The 26,971-nt window shown below is 42.5% G+C and overlaps 1 protein-coding gene across 1 annotated transcript in view; it reads left to right on the forward strand.

Annotated features, from left to right (window-relative positions):
* The window catches only part of PLXDC2 (plexin domain containing 2), a 241,551-nt gene that overhangs the window by 189,298 nt on the left and 25,282 nt on the right, over positions 1-26,971 (forward strand). Inside the window, exons 6-9 of the mRNA XM_082193641.1 lie at positions 1,155-1,273; positions 6,453-6,552; positions 16,256-16,351; positions 17,666-17,747. Coding sequence (XP_082049767.1) covers positions 1,155-1,273; positions 6,453-6,552; positions 16,256-16,351; positions 17,666-17,747 — 397 coding nt within the window. The remainder of the gene's footprint in view (positions 1-1,154; positions 1,274-6,452; positions 6,553-16,255; positions 16,352-17,665; positions 17,748-26,971) is intronic.

A 26,971-nucleotide genomic window follows, 5' to 3' on the forward strand; every position in this document is an offset into this window, starting at 1 on the left:
AGGACACACTTTTTCCCCTCCAAAAATGAAAGGGAAATGTGTGTGCGTCCTATGGGGTGAATGCAGGCTTTCGCTGAAGCCTGGAGAGCGAGAGGCATCGGTGCGCACCGACCCCTCTCGCTCTCCAGGCTTCAGGAAGCTATCCGCAAGCCCGCCCCCCCCAAAAAAAAACCCGAGGTGCGTCCTATGGGCCGGTGCACCCTATAGGACGAAAAATGCGGTATGTAGCATCATTGTTTCACTCAGCCCTGACCTGTTGTGGCTTCCAAGTCTGAAAAAAAAATTCTAAGAACTAGCTTGCATTTTTTGGTAGGCTAGCATCAATGTATAGGTACTAGCCCAGGCAGCCCATAATAAATATATCATGTTCTTAGGTACCACTTGTGTGAATCTTCATTCATTCATGTATCACCTTTCTGCCAAAGCTCTCAGGGAGGTTTGCAGTGGAAAACAATGTTTAACAAACTATGATACAAGAGGAAGAAGAAACAAGGAGGGATGAGAAAAATAAGGAGAGGTAGAGCCAAAATAGCAGTTGATCCCAGTGGAGGAAAGCTTTGTCTGGCCCATCACCTCTCCTCAGATTCAGGCAGGTGGCACAGCTGTGGATGGAGGCAGTTCTGCAGCTGGCATTTATTATCCCGATGGTATAATAGTTCATTTGAGGATCATTGTTACCACCACTCCAAACCCTACAACATTAGTCACAGATCTAAAGGAAATATAATTCCTCTTCACAAAGTTTCAGTATTAATTAAACTCTGTAATTTGCTGTTGCAAGATAAGGGGTAGATTGGACAAATTCATAGAGTTGGGCTCTCTGACATTGAAAACATCCCCTTTTAGCATGTTCACATTTCATTGGATGCTGGGATTCTGCACCCACCTTCCCTTCTGTTTTCCGCTGAGGCAGTGGCTGATGTTTGGAGGTGTATTTGAACACTCCTCAGTCAAGTTATCTTCTCTTCTGTAGGCTAAGCATGTCTGAACAATAGATAAAGCTCTATCTACTGTAAGGCCTATTTAGCAATAGTAGGAGTAGTGATAATATTGCTGTAAAGTTACATTTTGTATGGTATCAAATGCTGCTGAATGGCTACTCTATAATTTACGACGACATTTTCCTCTCCTCTTCGCGACTTTGGACTTGACAGGTACTGCATTGGTTGTCCAGTGGGATCACGTACATCTACAGGATAATTACAATCTGGGCAGTTTCACATTTCAAGCAACACTTCTCAACGATGGACGTATCATATTTGGCTATAAAGAGGTGAGTTCAAGCACAGAAATGATTTACTAAATTTAAAATCCTGCTCCGTTCAAGCAGCTGAAATATTTAAAAAGCGACAGCCCCAGTGCTCTGCCATCTTCACGCAGAAGACTTTTTTCTCTGCCAAGACTAGATGCTACTGTTCAAAGGATGCTCTTTGCCCATCTAAGAGATTCCTGTCGGGAACAATCAGGGTAATCCCAGGAGAGAGGGAGGACTAGGCAAAACCTCCCTTGCCCCCCAATAACATTTTTACACAGACCAAATCTGCCTCCAGAACTAATCCAGGAAATGAAGAAGCTACAGCAGAAAGCATTGGGAGGTATGGCACAGTGGTTAGAGGTTTTAGTGAGGAATTATTCTCCCCACAAGAAAGAAAAAGGAACAAAGAGTGTGCAGAAAATTACTTTGACTGTTAACTGAATATAGAGTACAGCTATAATGCCATTTGTTTAAGATTACTTGCAATGATTTTTTTTTAATTTAGAGCAAATAAACATTACTGAGCTAGTTGAATTCAGGATTTGGGGGTCCCAAATCCTCCTTTTTGAATGCAGTTGCACCCCGTCCTCCCACACCAACCCTTTCCTGGAGCTGCAAAGGGGTTTCTGGGTATCTGTGCAGCCTCTGCCCAGGCACCAGGCGAGTTGACATTACATTAAGGCACCAGGCTGATTTCATGATGGAAAGCTTAGAGGAGAGTTTGGATGGTGTTAGAGCAATCTAATGGGTGTAAATAGTACTCTGCTCACAAGGGAGTTTCTTTGTGTTCAATATAGCATCAGAGAAGATTACTGCAGCTTCTTCTAAGATACAGCATGAGGGAAACCGGCAATCCCATTTTATGGAATAAATATTGTGTACTAACTTGCCCTGATGTTTCACTGCTTACATCCCTAGGCCCTTTAATGTGACAGTTTGGCTGTCTTTTTAGTTAAATATACCGTATTGGCCTGAATATAAGCCTCTCTCTTTTCTCAAATTCCAACCGTGAAAAGTTAAAGTGTGGCTTATATATGCGACCTTACGGTATGCAGCCAGGAGTGCAGGGCAAACAGCGCCAGGAGTGCGGCAAAGCAGCGCCTGCCCTGCGCATAGTCCCCCGTCCTCTTCCCCAAGGCTGGGAAGGGAGAGAGCAAGGAAAGGGAAAGACCACCGGCAACACAGCGTGGCTCCCCCCCCCCCAAGTATGTAGCCAGGAGCAGCGAGGAAGGGAGCGGCTTATATTCAGGTATTTTTTTCTTTTCCTCCCTCCAATTTTAAAGGTGCGGCTTATATTCAGGTGCGACTTATATTCGGGCCAATACAGTAATAGCTCTGTGTGCTCTCCCATACGATTTGGATTTGGTTTGGAGGGTTCAAGCCTCTTAGAAGAGTTTGGATTTGATATCCCGCTTTATCACTACCCGAAGGAGTCTCAGAGCGGCTAACATTCTCCTTTCCCTTCCTCCCCCACAACAAACTCTGTGAGGTGAGTGAGGCTGAGGAGCAGGGAATCGAACCCGGTTCACCAGATTACGAGTCCACCGCTCTTAACCATTATACCATACTGGCTTACAAGCTTAGCACCCATGGAAATAAGAGGTGAGGTCCTGTCTTGCCCAATGCAAGGTGGTACTTTTAATGAGATTCAGAAGCAATACAAGCACAAGTGAGTGAAAGGTTAAAGATTTTATTCTAAACAGCAAGCATTATATACATTACCAAGCAAGCATTTCAATATGCCACTGGGAATTTCTCAAGAAGTGGCGAAGTGACATCTCAGTAGCCTTCGTTTGCACAGCCCTTCGATCAGTCCATGCATCTCAGAACTATGCCCCAAAACCATCCAATTTAAAGATAGCTAACTACATGCCTTGCCAGACTAACTAGTGCAGATTATTAATTAGCTAGCCCCCTCTTCCAATACCGCACATTCCTCCAAACAATGTCTACCATCAAAGAAGGTCAGAAGGTTACCCATCACTTTCACTTCTTCCTTCCACCAGGTTATACATTAAAGGCTGCTCTCAGCCATCAAATAACTTTAACAAGAGATATAGAGGGGAATTAAACAGAAGCAGGAAGAGATGACCAAGTTTGATCACTAAACTCCTTAAAATACAAATATCTTCTGGATAGATTGCCCATACAGGTCCTCTTGTGGAAGGGGGAGTTACTGGTTTGCTTTGCTTTTGTTTATTGTGTATTTTGTGTCTTCATTTTGTATTTTCATGTTGCCCTGTGATCTTTGGATGAAGGGCAGTATACAAATTTAATAAATATTTTTAAAAAATCTGATGTGGTTGGACAGAGCTGCCCTCCAGACACCAGCGCTGTGGCAGCTTACCAGGATGGGCCAGGGCGGTGGCCAAGTCAGGATTGTATGGATGCACCAGTTGGAAAAGCCAGGCTGGCACCACATTTGTATCTGGGCAGCCCTGACCCTGCCACCGCCCCACCCCAGGCCAGGCCAGGTGAGCTGCAGTGATGGGAGACCAGCTCTGGGTTGCCCCATCAGCTGCTACTGATTTGCACCTGCCAGCCAACTCTAGTAATGTCTCAGCTGGCACTGAAAAAAACATTCTCCTGGGTATGGTTTCTATGACTCTCATGTGCAGTAGGAAGTTTTTGTTTCAACCAATAAATATTAACATGAAAACAAATCATTTCTCCTGTCAGCTTGTCCATTGCCTATCATCAGATGCTGCCCTAGCCTTTTCGTCACAGCGTAATGATTTTCTTGTCAACTGTTCATGGAATCAACATAAATAGTAGATCCAGTTTTTTAAAAGGAAAATTAAGCACTGATTCACCCTTAAAAATACAAGGCACAGTGTCAGGACCTTCTAGAGCTGTTGTTCTCAAACTTTAGTTCTGGGTGCTTCTGCCCCATGTGGTGGGTTATCAAAACTGCAGCTTGGAAATATCTTGCTGATACTCTCTAGCTAGTGAAGAACATGTTGCTTGTGAAATGATCTCAGGCTGTGAATTGACCCTGCCCACCAAGGCTTGTCATTAAGCTGTCCTAGACCAGAAGGACTTCCTTGTCTGTCTGGGACTATGTCTGGGCAGCAAGGTGTTTTTGGCTCTGGCTTGGCTTTGTGTGGGCCTTAGCAGTGACACCTGGTTTAGTCCCTCCAGTTCTGATTCCTCAACTCAGCTCCTGCCTTCTGGGTCCCAGCACTCAGCTGTCCTCTGGCAGTAGCCTCTGAGTCATTCTTGACACCCTTTGTATTTTCCTCACTCCTGCTTTACTCATGGGACTTTCCTACTGTCAATTGCTCTTCTCAGTAGGCAGCCCTTGCCAAAACAGCAGCGTGACCTAATGATGTGGACTGGGCGCTTTGATCTTTCTTCCTCTGCAACACCTATGGTTCACAGTAAAGTTTGTCAGGAGGCAGACATGAGCACTGTGTATATTTTGGGGAACAAAAATGAGCAGTTAAATGAGGGCAGGCCGTTGCAGGCCAACCAAAGTTTGTAACAAACCATAGTTGGTTTGATCCTGATTTCACTATGGTTTCTACAAACGACTGTTTCTTGTTCTTGGATTAAATGGAAACAGTGGCCTGTATGAAATATTGTTAACCATGATTAACTATTGTGCTGCTGGAGGTGAAATTCCTGGACGATGCACAAGGCAAACCACAGTCAAAAGCATATGCATAGAATGTTTTCATTAATCAAGTATGATATTGGGCCGATCAGTGCCTCTCAGCCTAACGTACCTCTCAGGGTTGTTGTGAGAATAAATGGGGAGTGGGAAAACCACCTTGGACTTCTTGGAAGAAAGGTGGGATATAAATGTAATGACAAATAAATAAACAAACAAACCAGGTTCAAACCATATCCTAGTTTGTTAACTAGCAAAGTTTTGCATATCCAGGTGAAACAAGAAACTGTTTTGTTACAAACTGTGACCAGAAGGTTTAAATCTGGTCCCATTTTGTGCAAAGAAGAGAGGAAGAAGGGCAAGCACGTGAGCCCAAAATTCATGAAAGCATGTTGTGATGCTTGAATGTCACTATTGTCTCTTAGAAGATAAATCATCATGGGATCCAGCCACTTCTGGCTCCTTTCCAGCATCACATACCTTTGTTCATGTAGCCAAAGAAACTCTTCACATTCTATCCCAGAACTATTTTCTGTTTCCTTCCTCACCCACAATACATTCTGCAAAGGCAGCAAATGTTACAACTTCTGTAATGGCTCCTTGGTGATTATATGACTGGAGGCTCATTACTGCCTAAATGAGCAGGCAAGAGTTGTCAGAAAAAAAATACACCAAATAATGTAGAGATATTTCAGTGGTGGTTTTTTATGTGTGGAAGACTTGCAGCACTGAACATTAGCACTACTTACAAGCATTATTTTGTTCCCGCTTATGCAAAGATTAAATGATTGCTTTCTGCAATAGACATCACAGCTCTTTAAAACAAAACTATTCTTAGATTCACTATATTAGTCCACTTCCCTCTCTTAGCCAAAATGGGTTATCACTTTTAGTGCTTACAAAAGTTAACAGTGTTTCTATGAAATATTCAGTAATAGAAACGGATTTCATTTCCCAATGTAATATAGTTTCTGTGTGGCTCTGTGTGCAGAATTGTATTAGGTGTTAGCAAAACAGCATTAAGAGGAGCCTGTTTACACAATAAGCAAGCTAAACTGTTTGAGGAAAAAATATTCATTGTACTTCAAGGTTTTGCGAGTTTCTTCCCTGCAGTGAATTGACAATGAAGCCTATAATTGGCTGGCGCAAAGTAAATTTACTTTCTCCTCGTTGATTACTGAAAGGTAGGCTAGAAATTGTAATTGCTAAAGTACTTATGAGGGATTGATTAACAAGTCCATCAAAACTGAAGTACTAAACCAGAGCCAAATCTCATAGTACACTTCAGTATTATTTTCGTCAGCTCCCATCCAGCTGTCCCTTTCATTAAAAGGAAAAATAAAAGGCCTAAAGGTGCTGTACAGAGAATCTAGATAATGTGAAGACAATTCAAGGTTGTGCTGGTGAGTAGAAATGCCATTACAGGTTGGCATCACTGGGCAATTGCCTATTGGTGGGGGTTCAGATGCATTGCTCTGACTCTGTTTAGCATTTGATTCTATCAATTAAATTGTAGGGTACAGGTAGAAGAGAGCATTTTATATATAGGTATGCATATGGCATTTGTCTATTTTTGTCTTGCAGATTCCTGTCTCAGTGACACAGATCAGTTCAACCAACCACCCTGTGAAGGTGGGCCTGTCAGATGCCTTTGTGGTTGTCCACAGGATCCAGCAAATTCCCAGTATGTTTTTTAAATGCATGCTAATGAATGTTACGTAAGCCTGTGTGTGTGTGTTTGAAAGGGAAGGGATGATTGAGTGGAAAGCAAATTTAAAGAGATCAAAAATATGTTTTAACTAAACAGAAAATAAAATGCTTATGAAGTCTCAGTTTGTTAATTTAAATATAATTTCATTTTGGTTTACAACTCCCACAGTTGTCCATTGCTTCATTGTTTGTCTTGAGCTGATAAAGTCAAATGTGGCTGTTAGCCCAAAGGGGGAGATGGTATAATTCTGTATTCCATGGGATACTCCTTCATATTTTCCAGAATAGTAATTGTATGGTTGTGGTTTTGTTGTTATTTCTTATTTTGCTTTGGAAGAGGCAAAGAAATTGGACATAAGATGCCTTTCTAAGCTGGCTGAAATAAATTAAACAATGTTTATCAGAACAGCGTGCAGTAGCAAGCGTGGTTCCCTCCTGATGTTGTCGGACTACAGTTACCATCATCCTTCATACTAGCTGAGGCTGATGGGGCTGCAACATCTAGATGGCACTGTGCTGGCTACCACTAGAATAGATTTGCTTTGAAGAAAATTCCATACATTGTTTTCACTGTCTTGGAATTTCCCATGGGCAGTTTCTTCATTCTTTGAAGGGAGATTAAGGAGCCTATACCCGGCTGGTCACGTAAATTTGTTGAAATTAACTAATCCCAGCTGCTCACATAATTGTAACTGTTCAGCAGTACAGATTTCCCTTTCATTAAGACAGCACAGTTTAGAGCAAATATAGGATACCTTCATTAAAAACCAAGGAAAACGTCTCACCGTGTGTTAATAATACTTTGGGCACCATCTTCTTTGCTTTGGCTCTCTGGTTTAGCTTTCAAGGTTGAAATTAGTATTCACTCTTCCTTTTGTTGGCAGACTAATGATTACAGACCATCCCTTTCCAGTGTCCTTGCTGCGTATCACAGCACAGACCATTAGAATCAACACTGTCATGGCACTTCCATGCTTAGCACTATCGTGGCCCTGATGTGTCAACATGGTGTAGGAGGGTATGCTTTGCCTAAGGAATGATATCCCTTTCTAGAAAGCTGTTTCTAGAAGGTCTTATGTGTTGCAGAGGGACCTTGAACAGAGGCACAGGAAGCTGGGCAGCCAGCAGCCCCACAGCTTCAGGATTTGGAAACAAAAGTACTGGCAGCTATTTGAGAATTCTTCTTTGTAAAGGGTGGGGACATAGCTGTCAAGCGTCCCTTATTTGGCGGGACAGTCCCTTATCCTAGCGCCATGTCCCGCTGCTGTCCCTTATTGATGATGTCCTTTAAATTTCCCGGGTTTCAAAGGAAGCTGCTCCTTTCCCTCGCTGCCGGCCAGGGAGGAGGGAGGCTCCAACTGTGTTGCTTGGCCACATTGCAAACCCAATAAGGAGTCTAAGAACGACTGGGGGGGTGGAGCTTGCATGCCTTGTGACGATCAAATCAGCCACGTTGCTGGGGACTCGTCTTTGCTCAGCACTTCCCAGCGGAGAGGTGACGGTGGTTTTCCTTGCTGTATCCCCTTTGCCGGGTTGCTGCACTGTGGGAACCACCGCTTGAGGCTTCGTCTGGCTGCTTGCTGGGCTTTCTGCCTTTGGCTCTGAGGGGCTCAGAAGTTGAACATACCTGTGCCCGGAAAATCCCTTATTTTGGTTGCTGATCCCTTATTTTCGAGGCTGCTTGTCCCTTATTTTCAAATCTGTAAGTTGACAGCTATGGGTGGGGATCCCACTTCCTATTAAAAAAAATTGTTTCTTTTGGCTCCTTTGGTATGTAATATTCAAGAAAAGGCTCATTCATCGCTGTCGTTGCAAAGCAGATACATATTTTTGAAACTGCAGGCAATATACCACTCTCCTGACAAAATAAATCAAGTTGGGCCAAAGAGAGCCTATGTCAGCTTTTCCTTAAGTGTGCATGTTCTTGCATCCTTGTCTTTTCAAAGATGCTAAACGGGCCATAAATCAACCCAGTCAATTATTGCAAAAGGGAGATGTGAGAAAGTTTTCCTTAGCCTGTTAGATGGTTCTGTTGGACTATTTGTTTCTTGCAGGAGGCGTAGAGATATATAAGCATTGTTCTATATCTCCTTACACCTAAATACATAAAGGGCTGAATCCCAGGCTGGGCAAGAAATAAAATCGCAAGCTCTTTACAATCAGATAAAAAGGAATAGATAAAAACACAGGAGAAACTTTAACATTTCAATGTATATAAAAGCCATAGAACCTTACTTCTTCATGTAAACACTAGGAGCCTACGGATGCCCAAACAAACAATTGGTGCCAGAATGATAAAAAAGCATACGCACCATATGTGATTCCAAGGGAGGGCATTCTGCGGATAGGGCATCACCACAGAGAATGGGTCTCTCTCTTTATTAGCATGCCTGTGCCCTAAAATTAGCAGGAGAGGCCCTACCCTACTTTTAAAGTAGAGTTGTACTTTTTTCTTGGTTTTATGGTTTTATCTTTTGTATACCACTTTGAGGGTTTTTTACATTCGAGTGGTGTATGGATTTTATGAAATAATTAAATTAACAAACTGAGGATTCCCCACCTCCTGCATCTGCCATACCCATTTTCTGCCAGTTTCCCCATCCTTTGCTCCCTACCCACTTTATTCTAGAAGTCCAACCCTTCCCTCTGGGGCAACTTTTTGTGAGCCAAATGCCATGGGGAGAAATCCCAAGACCATTCACACAACTCTCGTACCTTTAATGAAAATAATTATTGGGATGAGGCATAGCAAAACATGTATTGGCATACAGATTGCTATGATTCTATTGCAGATATAGTATAGAATTGGGTGGATGGATAGATGGATGGAAACAGTTGCACAACAGATGTACACAAATTCATAAATTAGCAAAAGAAATTTTGGACCAGTACATAATTCTGCACAGTCCCAATTAATAATAATTGGCCTGAAGCCCAGATATAGAGTAGATAAAAGACAATTTGCCCTGTGGTAACTTACTGAGCGATGACAACCATTGCAAGGAGAATAAAGCTGCAATTCCATACACACTTACCTGGGACTAAGTCCCATTGGGCTTATTTGGATATTTCTAAATAGACATGGATAGAATTTCTCTAATATCAAGCCACATGGCATGGAGTTTTTATTATAACTCAGCAACCACTGGACAGGGGTGGGGTAGGGTGGGACTCACTCTGGGCAATGTGGCCACAGGCACCACCACTGTTTTTGGCGTTGGGGATTGAACCATTTTAAAAGGCCTTTAAGTCTCCTTAAATTTGTATTTGGTGCACTCTGTCAAAAACTCATATGGGCTATGATAGATGGGGAATTTTTATAACAGAGATCCTTGGCACACAGGGCATATTCACACTGGCATATAAATTAACCTGCAGGAAGTTGCCTGATAGTAATCTCTAAAGGAAATCTTCACCGTCAAGACAGTCGTTTTCTGCAGGAGCACTGTCACTGACTAAAGTTAAGTTAGGACCATGGATCCACACCTGTTAGATTTCACTGAATGCATTTGAGGGGGGATGGATTTAGCACTTCTCCTGCCTTTAATAGTCCAGGTTGTGTGAACAAAGGGGCAGTGAAGGTGTGCAAAGGGGTAATTAATCTGTGTTAAGTGATCTTGAGCATAGACAGTATAAATATTGATCTAGCCTACAGGATTTTTCCATAGATGGCTAAACATTGAGACAGTTTATCGCCTCGGTTGTAAGAAAGAATCAATTCAAATGATTGTCTTAGAAATAAATCATTCACTCGTATAGTTATCCTCTTAAAATTGAGATAGATAGGAATATAACAAACCTTTAATCTCTTTGATAATAACTCACAGAAATCAATGACTTTGGATTCAGTTCAGCCATTGGTTTCTCCTACAAAACTCAACATAAGACATTCAGTGATGAGTGTCACTCAGAAATCTTTAAATGTATGATATAGCCATATATCAAAAAACAGACCCAATGCACTCCCCTGGGCTCTGAGTGAAGAAAACACACTGTGAACACACACCAATATACTTGAGCAGAGCTTTGGAAAACTCAAAGAGGAGTACAGGGAAGGAGGTCCAGTGGGTGGTTCTGGAGGAACAGATCTTAAGGATTGGAGCCTAAAATAGATTAAGTAACTAAAGTCTCCCATCTTGTTCAACCCTCTTCAACTACCGGTACCTGTAACCCACCCGCTCCAAAAACCTCTGAAGGGTGTGGCGTTTAATGAAAAATGTTGAATGAGGTGACACAGAAGCTGCTGAGGTTAAGGAGGCAGCAAGAAGCTTTCTTCCTATCAACTTCCTTAAGTTAAGCAACTTCCCTGTTTCCTGTCTCATGTTGTTCAGAAGGACTGCTGAATCTCCAGAGAGGCTTTCTGGGGGCAGAGGGAAGGAGGGTACAGGAAAGATTTCTTCTGTGAAGTTCAACTTACCTTAAAAACCAAGACCAACTGGGAGAAGTTCTCTACTCCTCCTGCAGCCCATCCAACATTGCTCAATAAGTTTTCATATGTGAAAGGGGAAGAAGCTGTGTAAAACTCTGAACTTCCTTAATGCAGGTCAGATTGAGGGCAGCTCTTCCCTCTCCCTGTAGCCCATTCCACATTGTTCAGGTGGGTCCCCAACCTTCTAGCTAAGGTTTATGGGGATGTGGGGAACAGGAAGGGAGAGCACACTTTCCTTCCATGAACTTCCTTCAGTTAACCTATAGATAGATAGGAGAAAGAGGGCTTGGTAGCACATTCCTAATCTGTGCTGTGACCTTGCCTTCTCAATTTAGGTGTCAGGCATTGAAAGCAGTGGCTGTAGTGCAGGTTCAAGTCCTTCAGTCTTGTTCTTCCTGACTCTCTAGCTTCCTGATCCTCCCTCTATGGTTTCTTCTTCTTCATTCACTGACTGGAGAAAGTTGCAGGGTGCCAACTCAGTCAAGATCCTCAGACACGAGCACCGTCTAGCCCAACACCTAGCTATGCATTACCTTTATTTGGCTTCTCCAGGCAGAGAAGGGGAAGGTAGCAGTATTGGGCAAGTGACAGAGAGGCAAAGTGAGGGAGAAAGAAGGTTAAAGGACGTGGATCTGCTTTGACAGGTCAGTAGGAAATATGAGCTTGCAGTGATGTGCTTGCTCCAGGAATCCCCTTTTCCCATTACATCTGTGTCTCCTGGATCCTGGCCTCTGAGATGATGTGCCAGTCCCTGGTTCCAGTAGGATGCTCACAGTAATCACTACACTGTAAGATTTATTGTGCCATATTTGTAATGCTTGGCCTCAAGTCACATCTCCTCCTCCTCAAGTGTTCATCCATAAAAAAGCAGCTTTTAATATTGTGTTTGTTGAGGGGTCATGGGGATTTGGTTTAGAATACAAAAGATGGTTCTAGTCAGGCTCATTTTTAGTACCTGGCTTCCTTGAATACTCTGTTTGGGTCTCAGAGCCACACATTTAAAATGTTATGATACCACTTCAAACAAGATTCTTCCTCCAAAGAATTCTGGGGGTTGTAGTTTCTTAAGGGCACCGACCTATGTTTCTGAGTTCTCTGTGAGTATGATTCTGAGTTATCTGTGAAGAGGTTATTGACGGTTATTGGTGAAACTAACAAGCGAAAATGCATTATATCAGAAAAAAAGTGCTTTGGGGTGGAAATGTGTGTATTTGGCAAAACTGAATGCAAAACTGTATATTAGGAGAAAGTCGCAGTAAAATGCTGGTCAATATCCATGAGGCCTTTTTAAAATGCAAACTGATACAGAAATATAGAAAGTGAATTTAAGATTAGAAAAAGGAGAAGTTGAAATGGACACATTCACTCTTCCCAAATTCCTGTATATGTCTACTCGGAAGTAAGTCCCATTCATTTCAGTGGGGCTTCTTCTCAGATAAATTGGCATAGGATTTCAGCCTTACACTATTAGAGCCAGTCACCTTAGCAGTTCAGCTGTGGGCATTTTTCTTTCTTTTCCCTTCTGGTGAGAGGTGTTGTCACAAAGGCCTAATAGCTTCCTACAATCCCTTTCTCATACTGTTCCTGAGGAGCGCATTCAGAATTTGCCAGCTTATGCCAAGCCAGTGTGCCCTGAGTTAACCTTTGCTAATGACGGAACACTGAAAGGTTCAGCTGAAGTGCCAATACCATCATTTTTATTTAGGTATTCATTGGCTTGCTTTTTTGGACTGAAGGACCCGACTTCTTTGGGGGAAACAAATTAAAGCCGCTGGCGCTGGCAGGAGTTCATTTCAAACACATCCCTGCAATGCTCTGTGTTGGCAGGTGCATCATACGGGCAAGTCACTGTGGGGGAATAAATCTTCCCCGCTTGGCAACAAAGGTTCTCAGATCCAGCCCAAATTAGCTTAGCCTCGGCACACATGTTCTAGCCCAGTGCATTTGGAGCGCCAGACAGGTATCAGACCTTCCAGGATAGATATCTAGCCCAGAATCTTCCTAGTAATTCATTCAGACTGGCTGGGTGGCAGTAATTTATTCACTTAATAGGATGTTACGTTCACATCTGAGGGAAAGAGAGAGAAGTGGGGGGAGAGAGGCCTTTCATCAGGAGGGTTTGAAAGAATTGGCCCTAAACTAAATAACACGCTGATTTAATTGGCAATGATGGTGCTCAGCCATGATAAGAAGTTAAGTAGAATAATTTGTGGATTTGTTTCTGTGCCACATCCTGCCAGTATGTGCCTATGAAACAAGATAAGAACAAAAGCACCCTCCACTGTGCTCTGGGTATAGGGAGCCTTGCCAGTATATAACAGAAATTATTGCTGCTAAACAGGCAGTACTGGCTGCTTTGTTGAACTCACTGGGTTGTAGCCACGCTAGGGCAGGGTCCCATCAACGTAAGGATTGCCACTTGTGTGACCGGAATACTTCATTTCTCCTCCCCCAATTGACCCTTAAGTCTGTTCTAGAGGTTCCTCCAGCCCTCCAGAGCAGATTTGGGGAGGGCACAAGACAAAGAGAGTGGGGGGTGGGGAATCCCGCTACGCTAACGGCAATCCTTTCATTGACATGACAGATTAGTAGAATGCCACTCACTGTTCCATCTTGCTTGCAGGTAAGCGAGGAATCATATCTGCTGATTGATTTTCATTGTTATACTCTGAGAAACTCGGAGCAATGGACATGGCTTTGCCACTAACCTCATTTTTATCATTGCAACAACCCTGTGAAGTAGACTAAGCTGAGAGTGGAATGCAGCCCTTTACATGCTGTGTGGGGAATGTTTTTCCTGCAAATGGTTTCTGTCTGTCTGGGTTTCAGTACCGCAGTGGAAGTAAGGTGGAAGTATGAGACCTCAAGGTGGGGCAAATGGGATAGGAAGGCTCCTCTTTCATAGCTCTAAAAAAAGAAGGTCCCAAATGGTAACATGTCAAGGACCCCCTAATCACCTGGCCCAGTGGTACAGTCCCGCTTTATATGCAGAAGGTCCCAGGTTGACTCTACAGGAGAGACCCCTGCCTGAAACCCTGGACAGCTACTGCTGGTCAGTGCAGGAAATACTGAACTGGAGAGCCAGTGTGGTGTAGTGGTTAAGAGCGGTAGTCTCGTAATCTGGGGGAACCGGGTTCGCGTCTCTGCTCCTCCACATGCAGCTGCTGGGTGACCTTGGGCCTCTCACACTTCTCTGAAGTCTCTCAGCCCCACTCACCTCACAGAGTGTTTGTTGTGGGGGAGGAAGGGAAAGGAGAATGTTAGCCGCTTTGAGACTCCTTAAAGGGAGTGAAAGGCGGGATATCAAATCCAATCTCTTCTTCTTCTTCTTCAACTTAATGGACTTAGGGCAGATACATACCATACATTTAAATCACATTTCTACCCCACACAGAGAATACTGGGAACTATAGTTTTCCCCTTACCAACCTCCCAGTGCCATTAAACAAACTACAGTTCCCAGAATTCTTTGGAGGAAAGTCGAGTGCTTTAAATGTGTGTTGGGTATTCTTTACATGTAGGGTGCGGGCCTGCCTTCTGTCTCAGGCAGCTACCTGTACTCCTTACATTCCCTGTTTTTCAGCTGCTCATGCCAAGATATTGGGAAAGTGAAACGTGGAGAAGCCGGAGGAAGAAGAAGCCTTGCTCTTTGGGAGATGGATTAATCCTTTTCAGGATTATAAGGATTCTTCTTACCAGCTCCTTTTGGGATATGAGTGAAGCACTGTCCTTTGATCAAAATCGTTTTCCAGGAGGGTGGGTCTTTGTTTTGATCCCTTTGTCTCCCTCAGTGAGAAAGGGGTCAATGATGTTGATCTGGATTTCTTGATCCTGCAGATTGGTTGATTCTCTCTTTCCGGTTCATTATCCAACTAGGTGTTGCTTCTTCATGCTGGGCTTCTCTGTGAGATCTAATAATCCATATCTGCTCTGATTCTGCTCTCTTCTCCAATTCTGGTTGATGCTCAGTGTGGTGCGGATGCCCCACCATTAATTACCCTTCTCCTGCCTCCTGCATTATAATCCCCCATTCGTCTAGCCATAGGCAATTTGTTTCCTGGCCTGCCTATAAATTGTGCCTTCTCTCCCCCACCCCCACCCCCACCCCCATGAATATGAATTTAATTGCATTCAGTAGAAGTTTGTAAGAACTCAGAAGTCCAGAGTAAAAGGTCATCATAGTTTCTCAGTGTTATAGTATGAAAATGCAAGCTTGTCTTGTAGTCATGAAGGTAATACAGGCCTGAACATGATTATAATAATAAAATAATGAATAGGAAAGCTAGAATTAGATGCTGATTTTTTATCATCTTTTTGCTCATAAATAATATTTGCAGAAGCCTTTCAAAGCAATCAATTCATGGCTTGGCAATTAACATTCTGCCTTGAGGAGAAGTTCTGGCTTCAGTTCTATACCAGCGGAAACTATAATCCTGTCCAAAATTACTTCTGAGATAATGTGGGATGATACAATGAAAACATGTTGATGCGTGATTTTTTCCCCTGGCCTCCATTTAAACTTTTCGGTGAACTCTCCCAAGTTTCAGAGAAAGTTTTGCATTACAAAGGAGGACGTTGTAAACAAAACTGAGTGATAAACTGCTATTATATTTTACCAATGATACCTAATTATTTTGAGGCTTTTTTTTATCCCGCTTGTCAGCAGTAATCAAATAGGCTTACAAGTTGGCTTACAAACGACATGTCTGAAATAACTGAATGAAATAGCAGCACACAAACAAAAGAAATGCACCAGGAGCATTGAAATAAATCATATTATACTCAGCAACAAAATGCCTGTGAAAACAATTGAGTCTTGACTGCCCTGCAAAAAAATCATCCAGCAATCTTCAAAAATCATCCAGAGCCAGCTGGATAAGACCTGCCGTATTCTGGGCACCATGACAGAAAAGACTGCTTATCATTTTTGGTGGCAAGCAGCGGTTGTGACCCAGCATGCCCGCAGGCAAGCTGGAGCAGGGCAAAAACTTCCTGCACAGCTGGCTGGCAACGTCATCCGGCTCAGCCAGCTGTAAGTAGTGTCAAGACACCTTGTCACTTTGAGTTTGAATCGGCCAATCACGGCCAGGTTGCTGGGCAGAATTTTGGGGACAGACCTGGGTCCAGCCTGTCTTCCCTCAGGTCCACCTCCAAACCATTTAAACTGGCTGAGCTTGCTTCCTGCAGTGCAGTCAGCAACAGACATGTTCAACTTCTGAATTTAAAGTTGTTGTTTCCTTCCTGGTAGATGTCCGTAGAAGAACGATATACGAGTACCACAGAGTGGAGCTTCAAATGTCAAAGGTTACCAATCTGTCAGCTGTTGAGATGATTCCTCTACCCAGTAAGTACAGACCAAGAAGCACATGATATATGTCATTCTTAAAGACAGTCTATTAGTTTTAAAATTCTTTAGAGACATCTTCCGTCTTAGCCTATGATGGCCTGGTTCACATGTCACTTTAAATGATAGTTAACTATGGCTTAAAGCTGAATGTACAGCACGTTGACGCACACAGGGGAAATTGCTGCTTCTCTGCTCCTGTTGCTGCCATGCTACTAGGAGCTAAACCTCGTTGATTCTCCATCACTCCTGCTGTGCTGGGAGCTAAGTCATGGTTTGGCTTACTGTTACATCTGCATCCCAGCTCATGGTTTGTCTCCCCAAACAAACCATGAGTGAGTGGTAAGCCAAAAAGAAACCTTGGTTACAGCTCATGGCTGTTTGAAGAGCAACACACCATGAGCCTGACAGTAAGCCAAACTCTGGCTTAGCTCCCAGTAGCACAACACAGCAAGAGTGGCAGAAGATGAAGCAGCCATGATTTTCTTCCTGTTCATCCACACACTGCAGTGTTGTTGTTTTGTTGCATTTGTACTTTTCAATATTAATTCCTTTGTTTATTGTATATTTACTTTAAATAAGGAAAATATAAATACATGAGAGAGACATCAGGGCACACACCAGAACAAAATAAAATGTGAAGAACTACATTTAAAAGGCCAGACATACCTAACTGGTTACTCTCTAGATAATACCAGTATATCCCAACATCCAATATCTGGCCATTGTATATTGATCACCAAGTGATCATGGGTGCATAATAAGCCCTGCAAAGGAAGTAGTGACAAGCGCTTATTTTGTATCTCATCCACACACACACACTTTAAAGAAAGCTTGGAATGTAAATTGCTAGACAAACCATCAGTAGAAACTGGAGTTGGCTCCCATCCCCCTCTTAATCCAATTACAGCTCTTACACAGTTTCCTCCCCAGCTTATTACGTCTATATGACAAAAACATTAGCTATATGCCGTGAAATGTAAGACCTCAAAAGGAAAGAGACATAAAGACATAATTGAATGCTTTCATGGCAAAAGGCGAATTTAGGAGCTGGGCAAGAAATGAAGATTTGCAGAAATGGTAGTATACTTACAAACAGGATTAAAATTGAATCTCAAAGATCAATATTTCATAGGTGGTGCCTATTTCCATAGTGTGCCATAGTAGCCTGTTTCTAATGACAGATGGTTGGAACTCACTTATTCACCAATTATTTTAAGGAGAATACATTATTTTAGTCCTTAGAAAACTATTGGTGGTAGGAAATATTTGCAGGGTGAAGTTTTTATCTGCCTGGGTCTTTTCTTGTTGCAGCCTGCCTCCAGTTTAACAGCTGTGGGCCATGTGTCATGGCTCAGATTGGCTTCAACTGCAGCTGGTGCAATAAACTCCAAAGGTAAGAAAAGCTAGTTAACTCTGGCCTTTGATATACAATGGCACTGATAATGAATCCATTTTTCTCTTGCCCTATATAATGCATAGGGATTCTTTTAATTGGGCTGATTTATTTCTTACTGACAACTGAAGTGATGGTTTTGACCTTTCAATTTGTGGTACATAAAGTAATAAGGTTCCTTCCTCAGAATCCCTGTAGGACCAGCCAGCATACTCCACGCTTGGGGAGAAAGGTTCATTCAGTAAGAATTGACCTCCAGGGCAATGTACCCTTTACCATAGGCTTCTAAACCATGGTTTAGAAGACTGGGAACGTGTTGCTATGTCAAAAGAGAAAATAGACTGGAACAGCCTTAAAGGTCCTTGGACTTTTCTTAATATTCAGGGCATTTCCAGATGGGCCACATTTTTGCTTGAGTTAGATTGTTGCATAGTTGTTGCAAGAAATTGAAAATCTGTCCTTTAGCTAGGTCCTCTCTCTTTGCTGATCTGCCTACATATTTTGTTGTGGGGGGGGTGCATTCCTGCTTAGTGTGCTTTTTCTGATAGTAACTGCTGTGTGAAATGCAGTTCCTTCAGGTCTGTGACTGACAGATGTATGCTGGTGAGGAGCACCGCAACTCTAGTTCCTGCCCCCTACTCGACATTATCTGCACCATGTTGTGCCTCTCTCTCATTTTCATTTTCTTTTCTCAAGAGAGCTTACTCCCAGGAAACTATGCACAGGATTGTATTCATTCATGCTTACCCTAATAAACTGAGCAGTACACTATGAACTGCTGCTCTTGGGTGGGTGGGTTCATGTGTATGCATATCTGTGTTAAATAATGGCTCAACACTGTTGCCTACATATTTAGACTCTCTTTGAGAGTGTTCCTATGCCTATCCTTGGGGGAAGGCTGTGGTGATTGTTATGATGAGCTCCTGCACTTCAAAATTTACCACTGAGTGAAACCTTTGAAGAAAGGCTGTCACTGACTCCCCTCCTCAAACAATGCATCATGTGGGACCAATATATTGCCCCACTGTTACAGAATCAAACACTAGTACAGTCATACCTCTACTTATGTATCCCTCTGGATACATAAACTTTGGGTTGTGAATGTGGCAAACCCAGAAGTGTATACTTCCGGGTTTCGCCGCACACACATGTGCAGAAGCGCTCTATTGTGCTGTGTGCATGTGCAGAAGCGGCACCTCAGATATGGACTTTTTAGGTTGTGGATGGACCCCCGGAATGAATTAAGTTCATATCCGGAGGGTCCACTGTATACTGCTAACAATAGACTTGTTCATATGTTTTACAGAAATGGGTACAAGTGTTTGTGTAAAAGAGTCTACACTTGGTAGTTTCTACAGCTCAGGTGTTGGGTACACAGACTGTAAATTTGTGAGTGTTACAAGTGAGTAACTGCACATGTGTACGCTACAACTCTTTCTGTAGACAGGTATACAGATTGTACACTCATTTGGGTCATCGGGAAAGATTGACATTGAATGTTTCACTGTTTCATCAAGTATGGCAGCAGTAGGGACAAATTGTAATTCACAATATAGCTGGAATATAAAGAGCACAATCATTCTACACAGTCTTTGCTTTTAAAATGTTCCCCAGTTGCTGACCTTGGTTAGCTTGAATGAATTCAACAGAAACCCCTGTTATACAAGCCTGGCTGTATTAGTGCTTCATTTTTGCTTTAGGTTTTGTTGTGCTTTTAGCCCAAGAAATTAGATTCAGAAATTCTTGTCGTTAGTGAAAGGAAAATGTACAAAGAAAATAAGACTTTTAGCTTTTCTGAGGCTTGCAGAGATCTAATGAGGGTCTGGGAGAGAACAGACGAAGGGTCACTGACATTAAAAGGTTGCATATGTTCTTTGGAATTCTGAGTCTCCCTTCTTGGGTTGAGTTGTATCATTCAGTTTTCCCCTTTGAGATCGGTTAATTAATTTGTCAATTAGTTTTGGCAACAATATTTGACATATATTATACATATTATACCTAAATAAAATATCTTCATAGAAGAAGATTATGACCCAGAGCCAAACAGACCTGCATGTAACAAAAGCAGCAGTATTGTATTAGGCTTCTCCCACCACTTTTGAAATCTAACTTACCCCATGTCCTGACTGTGTTATAGTGGGTGCTCCTGATGCATGCAGTGGTGTGTCCCCCCCCCCCCAATTTTGCAGCATTCTCAGAACTTCATTGACATCAAAATGCCAGGGCATATTCCAATGTAATCCCTATTCATGCTTCATGAAGAAAATCCACTAAATCAAACAAAAGCACAGTTGCCAATGAGCTGTTTTTGGATATCCCAATGGCCTGTTACCAAATTTATCCTTTGCCTGGAAGCACTCGGTGCATATTTCCCCATAAACCAAACCATTTGCATTGTGTGTAACAATAACTTCCTTACAAGCCTAATCCTTTTTATCAGAATATATGTTTTCATGATTTGGGTTCAAAACATGCTAAGATTTTGTAAGATGTAGCCATCTTTGTTAATGTTGTAGCTTCCGGTCCATATGCACTCAGGCACACAGTTCTGTCCTTTCTAGCACAGTTCCCAATATAGCTTCTCCCTCCAGTGCCCAAGACTGCAGATGTCTGAAATAATCTGTGAGCATTTGGGGAAGGATCCAGGTTTCCCTCGGGAGGGTCAACAGCTTGGATCCTGAGTTCCCATGAGCTCTCAGGATGCTTCCTCTAGAGGAGGGGTGAGGAACCTTTTTGGCCCAGCAGGCCAGATTCTTATCTCCCCACCTGGCTATCTCTGGAGCTGTTGATCACTTGTAGAGCGAATGGCTGGAGGCCCTTATAAGTAGACCCCTAAAATTCTAGATCCCAACCTCTTCCCCCACATCCCAACATTGCATTATGCAATGGTTTGGTGATTATCGTTTCTGATTTGATCTGAAAACTAGCTAGAAAGAATTCACTAGCCCCCATGCTTTTCCTACTGCCACATTGACTGATAAAGGGAAGAACTGGCAGAGATGTTGGGGTGTATGTGTCTCTGCGTTTCATGGTGGTGGCGGTGGGCGGGGGAGAAGTTTTGCTTTTTAAAAACAGCTAAAACCCCACAAAATTATCTCCTGTGTTTTTAGAGCATGCTGCGTGTTGTAAATGATTGCCTTTGGTAAAGTATGTCATTGTCCCGTTGCTTCCAATAAAGAAATGTGTGCCAGGGTGGGGGTGGCCTACTCACAAATCCCTATGGGTAAGAACGGAAATGCCTCTAAATTGATTACTGCTGTTTCATTGCATTTGTCCATTTCCTCATTCACAGAATTACTGCTTTTATGAACTGCAATTTCCATCAAATAACATGGTCTTGGAGTTTTAGCTCCTGTTGTGGAAAAATGGTACCTTTTGCATCAAAATAGAACATTTATTTGAAAACCAAAGATCCCTTTCGTACATCACAAATTAGTGTTTAGCATCAAACCAGCATGGGGTGGGGGGAGTTTGGCGGCAATTTGTGATGGTACATTGTATTAGAATAAAATAAAAACCAGCATACCTGCTCATCCGAGTTTAGACCAGGGCCTGAGTTCATTCTGGGAAGATCAGGAGTCCAAGAGAGGTGTAACAGTTGGGTATTGCAGTTAAGCAGCATGAGATGAGATTGCAATAAGGCAACAAACACAGCTAGAAATGTGGCCACAAGCAGTGTGTGATAATGCTCCAGTCCCGTAATCTGCACTGGCATGACACCTCCACACATGCATTTCTTTGCACATCTAGACTAGCTCTAAGAGTTTAGCTCTACTTCACAAAGTAGAGTGGAGCAACCACCTTACCCTGCCATCTCTGAGAATTGGATTTTAATTTTAAAAAAAAAATACAGGCAATAGCATTTTTCTTTCTCCCAAGATGCCAGAGGAGGCAGTTATCAGAGCAGGTATTCTAGCAACTCAGGTTAGAGTAGGGTTCAGGTTAATGTCAACTGCAATGCATATATACTTACCTGCATATAACAGGTTAAATGAGAACAGATGGACATTAGCAGATTACCAAAGAAATGCTACTTGGAACAGCCAAAATGCAGTGACAGAAATAGCCAGTGGTCTTCATGGAACCATAAACTACAGCTTTTGGAACTGGATCTGCACCTTTTTTTAAAAAAGGTGTATCTAATACGTGTGTAGCAAACCATTAAAAATAAATTAAGTGATTATTATATTGTACAGGATGTAGAACCCATCCAGACATTGGGCTTGTTTTCAACATCTTAAAGAGAGACACATTTTGAAAAGTTGTTTCCTTGACATTACCTTCCATGACTTACTGCAAAGAGCCTTTATGGCTTTGAAAATTTCATCCTGTGCCATTTATTTACCAATAGAACAAAGATGTTTCCAGGTCTGCAATTGTTTCTGTTTGCAATCAATTTATGTTGCATGGTTTCATCTACACCTTCTTCTTCACCCACCCCCAAATTGCACCTCTGTTTGGACTGCAAACTGTGGAAGATTTAGGCATTATCTTTTGCATTGTCCCATATATATGACCTGCTCTTTTCCTATGAATATTTTCTTCAAGTTCCTTACAGCTAAGGAAAGGGCAAAAGAATAAAAATTAAAACTCCCATTTGACCTTTTTTTAAAAAAAAAAATCAGGAACAAAAGCCCATAATTTATGACGAAAATAAAATTCCCACTGTGCAATAAGGACAAACACTTAACATGTGAAGTATCCAGTTTTGCTGTAGTGGCACAAAACCTGAAATGAGCTTCCTCGTGAGAGGCACCTCTTATCCTTAGTTGTATAAAAGCTTTTATTGACTGGATGTCTGCGTGTTTTGTCACGATAATTGTAATGACCTTTAGTAAACTGATTGCCTGATTTTCTAACACAGGAATGTGAAAGCTGTGGCCCTCCAGACATTATTGGACTCCATCACCCCAGCCAGTATCATTAATGGTCAGGAATAGCCAATGGGCAGGGAGGTGGAGTCCAGCAACATCTGGACGGCCAGAGGTTCCTTATCCCTGTTACAGTGGTACCTCGGGTTAAGTACTTAATTCGTTCTGGAGGTCAGTTCTTAACCTGAAACTGCTCTTAACCTGAAGCAGCACTTTAGCTAATGGGGCCTCCCGCTGCCGCCGCATCACCGGAGCACGATTTCTGTTCTCATCCTGAAGCAAAGTTATTAACCCAAGGCACTATTTCTGAGTTAGCGGAGTCCGTAACCTGAAGCATATGTAACCTGAAGCATATGCAACCCGAGATGTTGTTGTTTAGTCGTTTAGTCGTGTCCGACTCTTCGTGACCCCATGGACCAGAGCACGCCAGGCACTTCTGTCCTCCACTGCCTCCCGCATTTTGATCAAACTCATGCTAGTAGCTTCAAGGACACCATCCAACCATCTCATTCTCTGTCGTCCCCTTCTCCTTGTGCCCTCCATCTTTCCCAACATCAGGGTCTTTTCCAGGGAGTCTTCTCTTCTCATGAGGTGGCCAAAGTATTGGAGCCTCAGCTTCACGATCTGTCCTTCCAGTGAGCGCTCAGGGCTGATTTCCTTCAGAATGGAGAGGTTTGATCTTCTTGCAGTCCATGGGACTCTCAAGAGTCTCCTCCAGCACCATAATTCAAAAGCATCAATTCTTCGGCGATCAGCCTTCTTTATGGTCCAGCTCTCACTTCCATACATCACTACTGGGAAAACCATGGCTTTTACTATACGGACCTTTGTTGGCAAGGTGATGTCTCTGCTTTTTAACATGTTGTCTAGGTTTGCCATCGCCTTTCTCCCAAGGAGCAGGCGTCTTTTAATTTCGTGACTGCTGTCACCATCTGCACTGATCATGGAGCCCAAGAAAGTAAAATCTCTCACTGCCTCCATTTCTTCCCCATCTATTTGCCAGGAGGTGATGGGCCCAGTGGCCATGATCTTCGTTTTTTTGATGTTGAGCTTCAGACCATATTTTGCGCTCTCCTCTTTCACCCTCATTAAAAGGTTCTTTAATTCCTCTTCACTTTCTGCCATCAAGGTTGTGTCATCTGCATATCTGAGGTTGTTGATATTTCTTCCGGCAATCTTAATTCCGGCTTGGGATTCATCCAGCCCAGCCTTTCGCATGATGAATTCTGCATATAAGTTAAATAAGCAGGGAGACAATATACAGCCTTGCCGTACTCCTTTCCCAATTTGGAACCAATCAGTTGTTCCATATCCAGTTCTAACTGTAGCTTCTTGTCCCACATAGAGATTTCGCAGGAGACAGATGAGGTGATCAGGCACTCCCATTTCTTTAAGAACTTGCCATAGTTTGCTGTGGTCAACACAGTCAAAGGCTTTTGCATAGTCAATGAAGCAGAAGTAGATGTCTTTCTGGAACTCTCTAGCTTTCTCCATAATCCAGCGCATGTTTGCAATTTGGTCTCTGGTTCCTCTGCCTCTTCTAAATCCAGCTTGCACTTCTGGGAGTTCTCGGTCCACATACTGCTTGAGCCTTCCTTGTAGAATTTTAAGCATAACCTTGCTAGCATGTGAAATGAGTGAAATTGTGCGGTAGTTGGAGCATTCTTTGGCACTGCCTTTCTTTGGGATTGGGATGTAGACTGATCTTCTCCAATCCTCTGGCCACTGCTGAGTTTTCCAAACTTGCTGGCATATTGAGTGTAGCACCTTAACAGCATCATCTTTTAAAATTTTAAACAGTTCAGCTGGAATACCATCACTTCCACTGGCCTTGTTATTTGCAGTGCTTTCTAAGGCCCATTTGACTTCACTCTCCAGGATGTCTGGCTCAAGGTCAGCAACCACACTATCTGGGGTGTACGAGACATCCATATCTTTCTGGTATAATTCCTCTGTGTATTCTTGCCACCTCTTCTTGATGTCTTCTGCTTCAGTTAGATCTTTACCACTTTTGTCCTTTATTATGGTAATCTTTGTACGAAATTTTCCTTTCATATTTCCGATTTTCTTGAACAGATCTCTGGTTCTTCCCATTCTGTTGCTTTCCTCTATTTCTTTGCATTGCTCGTTTAAGAAGGCCTTCTTGTCTCTCCTTGCTATTCTTTGGAAGTCTGCATTCAATTTCCTGTATCTTTCACTATCTCCCTCGCATTTTGCTTGCCTTCTCTCCCCCGCTATTTGTAAGGCCTCGTTGGACAGCCACTTTGCTTTCTTGCATTTCTTTTTCATTGGGATGGTTTTAGTTGCTGCCTCCTGTATAATGTTGCGAGCCTCCACCCATAGTTCTTCAGGCACTCTGTCCAGCAAATCTAAATCCTTAAACCTGTTCCTCACTTCCACTGTGTATTCATAAGGGATTTGGTTTAGATTGTATCTTACCTGTCCAGATAAGATACCACTGTCCCGAGATACCACTGTCCCGAGATACCACTGTATAAAACTGCACACAGGATCTTATCATGGAAAAAAAATTGCCTTATATTGCTATATGTGAGGATCTGAAGTCGCTAATGGTTCTCTGCCACTTCTATTTTCCCATTTTGGTCTTCATTGTTGCTGTCTACATACAATTTGGAAGGGTTTTGCTTTGACTCTAGATGTCTCATCAAACACTTGTCGTTGATGTGATTGGTTGCCCTAATTTGCTGCCCTAATTTTCTTAGGTTTAGCCAAGCATGTATACAGAAGTACTAACTGATATACCATTGCTGAGCATCCATAACAGCGAAAGCGTTTATGGGCAGGCTTGATTAAAGGGCAAGCAACGTGTCCCCTGCTTGCTCATACTAATGAAATAATTAGTTCTCTCGAAAATAAAGGTAATTGCCCAAGAAAGAAATTAAGTTTATAAACAGACACTAAGCTAATGTGGACTTGAATGTAAATGGCAGTAGCACAGGTGATGCTTTGTAAAGTTATTATATTGACGTTTACTGGGGCATAAAACTGTAGGGTCATAGGTAGATACTTAGGTAGATGCTTACCTAATACAAAATCACCTATTATTTGAAAATGCAGTATTGATATTATGACAATTGTGTAGGACAGTGGAGCTAATCTGGATCTGGATCACAGAGATCCATCAGGCATATTTCGTAGGAGCACAATAAACCTTCCTGTGATATGGAAGCTTTTCTGATTGTTTGAGAGAGCTTTCCCTGCCTTCTTTAGAGTGGGTGTGTATGGCTACACATACAGATATGCTGTGTATGAAACTGTTGATACGAGAGAGTGCAAGCTTTCAGTTTACCCTGAACAATATAGTAGGCTCACATGATTGGCATCAGCTGTATTTATGGATTGCTTGCATTTAGATGATACCAAATATCTTTGAAGCAGGGCTGCACTTTTAGCTCAGGTCTTCTTCCTTAATTTTAAATTCATTTATTTTCACTGACTTTTCCCATAGGTACCACAATTTGAAACTGTGATATCAAAAAGTTCCTCTTCCCCCACAAAAAAGTCATTAAAAAGGGGGGAGAGTGACCACACTTATAGGCTTTCTGCTGTGGTTCCGAAAGATTATTGTGGCCCCCACCACAGCAAAATTTCCCCCTTTTTAAATGGCCACACACAATTTTATACATCAGACACACCAACTTTGACATGCAGCCCCTCAACTGCTGATCATGGACCTATGCAGTCCTTGGCTTGAACAGGGTTAGCCAACCCTGGTTTAGGTGTCATAAGGTCCTTATGGCCCAATGCAAAGTTGTAGCAAACACTTTGAAAGCAGGTAATTTTCCAGCTATCTTCTATATATTTTAGTATTTGGAGGTACATGTTTCATGCATTCATAAATCTTTCTGTCTATGACTGAATATATTTATGTGTCTCCATGTGGAAGTGCTTCCCCAGTTGGATGCAGCCTGGAGACCAGCATAAACACTGTGTGGGAAACTAGCTATGCGCGGCCTCCCTGATTGTAATAGCACACGACTTCCTCTGAGGGAGACTGGTCCAGTTGCATCTGGTCATTCCCATGTGCTTCTGCGTTTTTGTTTTCCAGAGTTTCTCCCACGCTGATTTGTACTTGGACAGAGATAGCTAAAGGCACATGTGCTATATTCCTGTGACTGCGATTTGTCTTAACTGTTTTTAATATTGAATTTTAAATGGTTGCAACACATCCGGGGACATGCTGCTGAAGGGCGGGTAATAAATTTAACAGCAACTGCTACGGATCTGTCATGCAAGGTGGATAGGTGCCCTAAGCAGGCAATTTGCCAATGAACTATGCAAACATGCTTCCTCTCCTACATATTTTTAAATGAAATGGGGAAACATTTACAT

Source organism: Podarcis vaucheri (assembly GCF_965113315.1).
Source record: "Podarcis vaucheri genome assembly, chromosome: 12".
NCBI lineage: Eukaryota > Metazoa > Chordata > Lepidosauria > Squamata > Lacertidae > Podarcis > Podarcis vaucheri.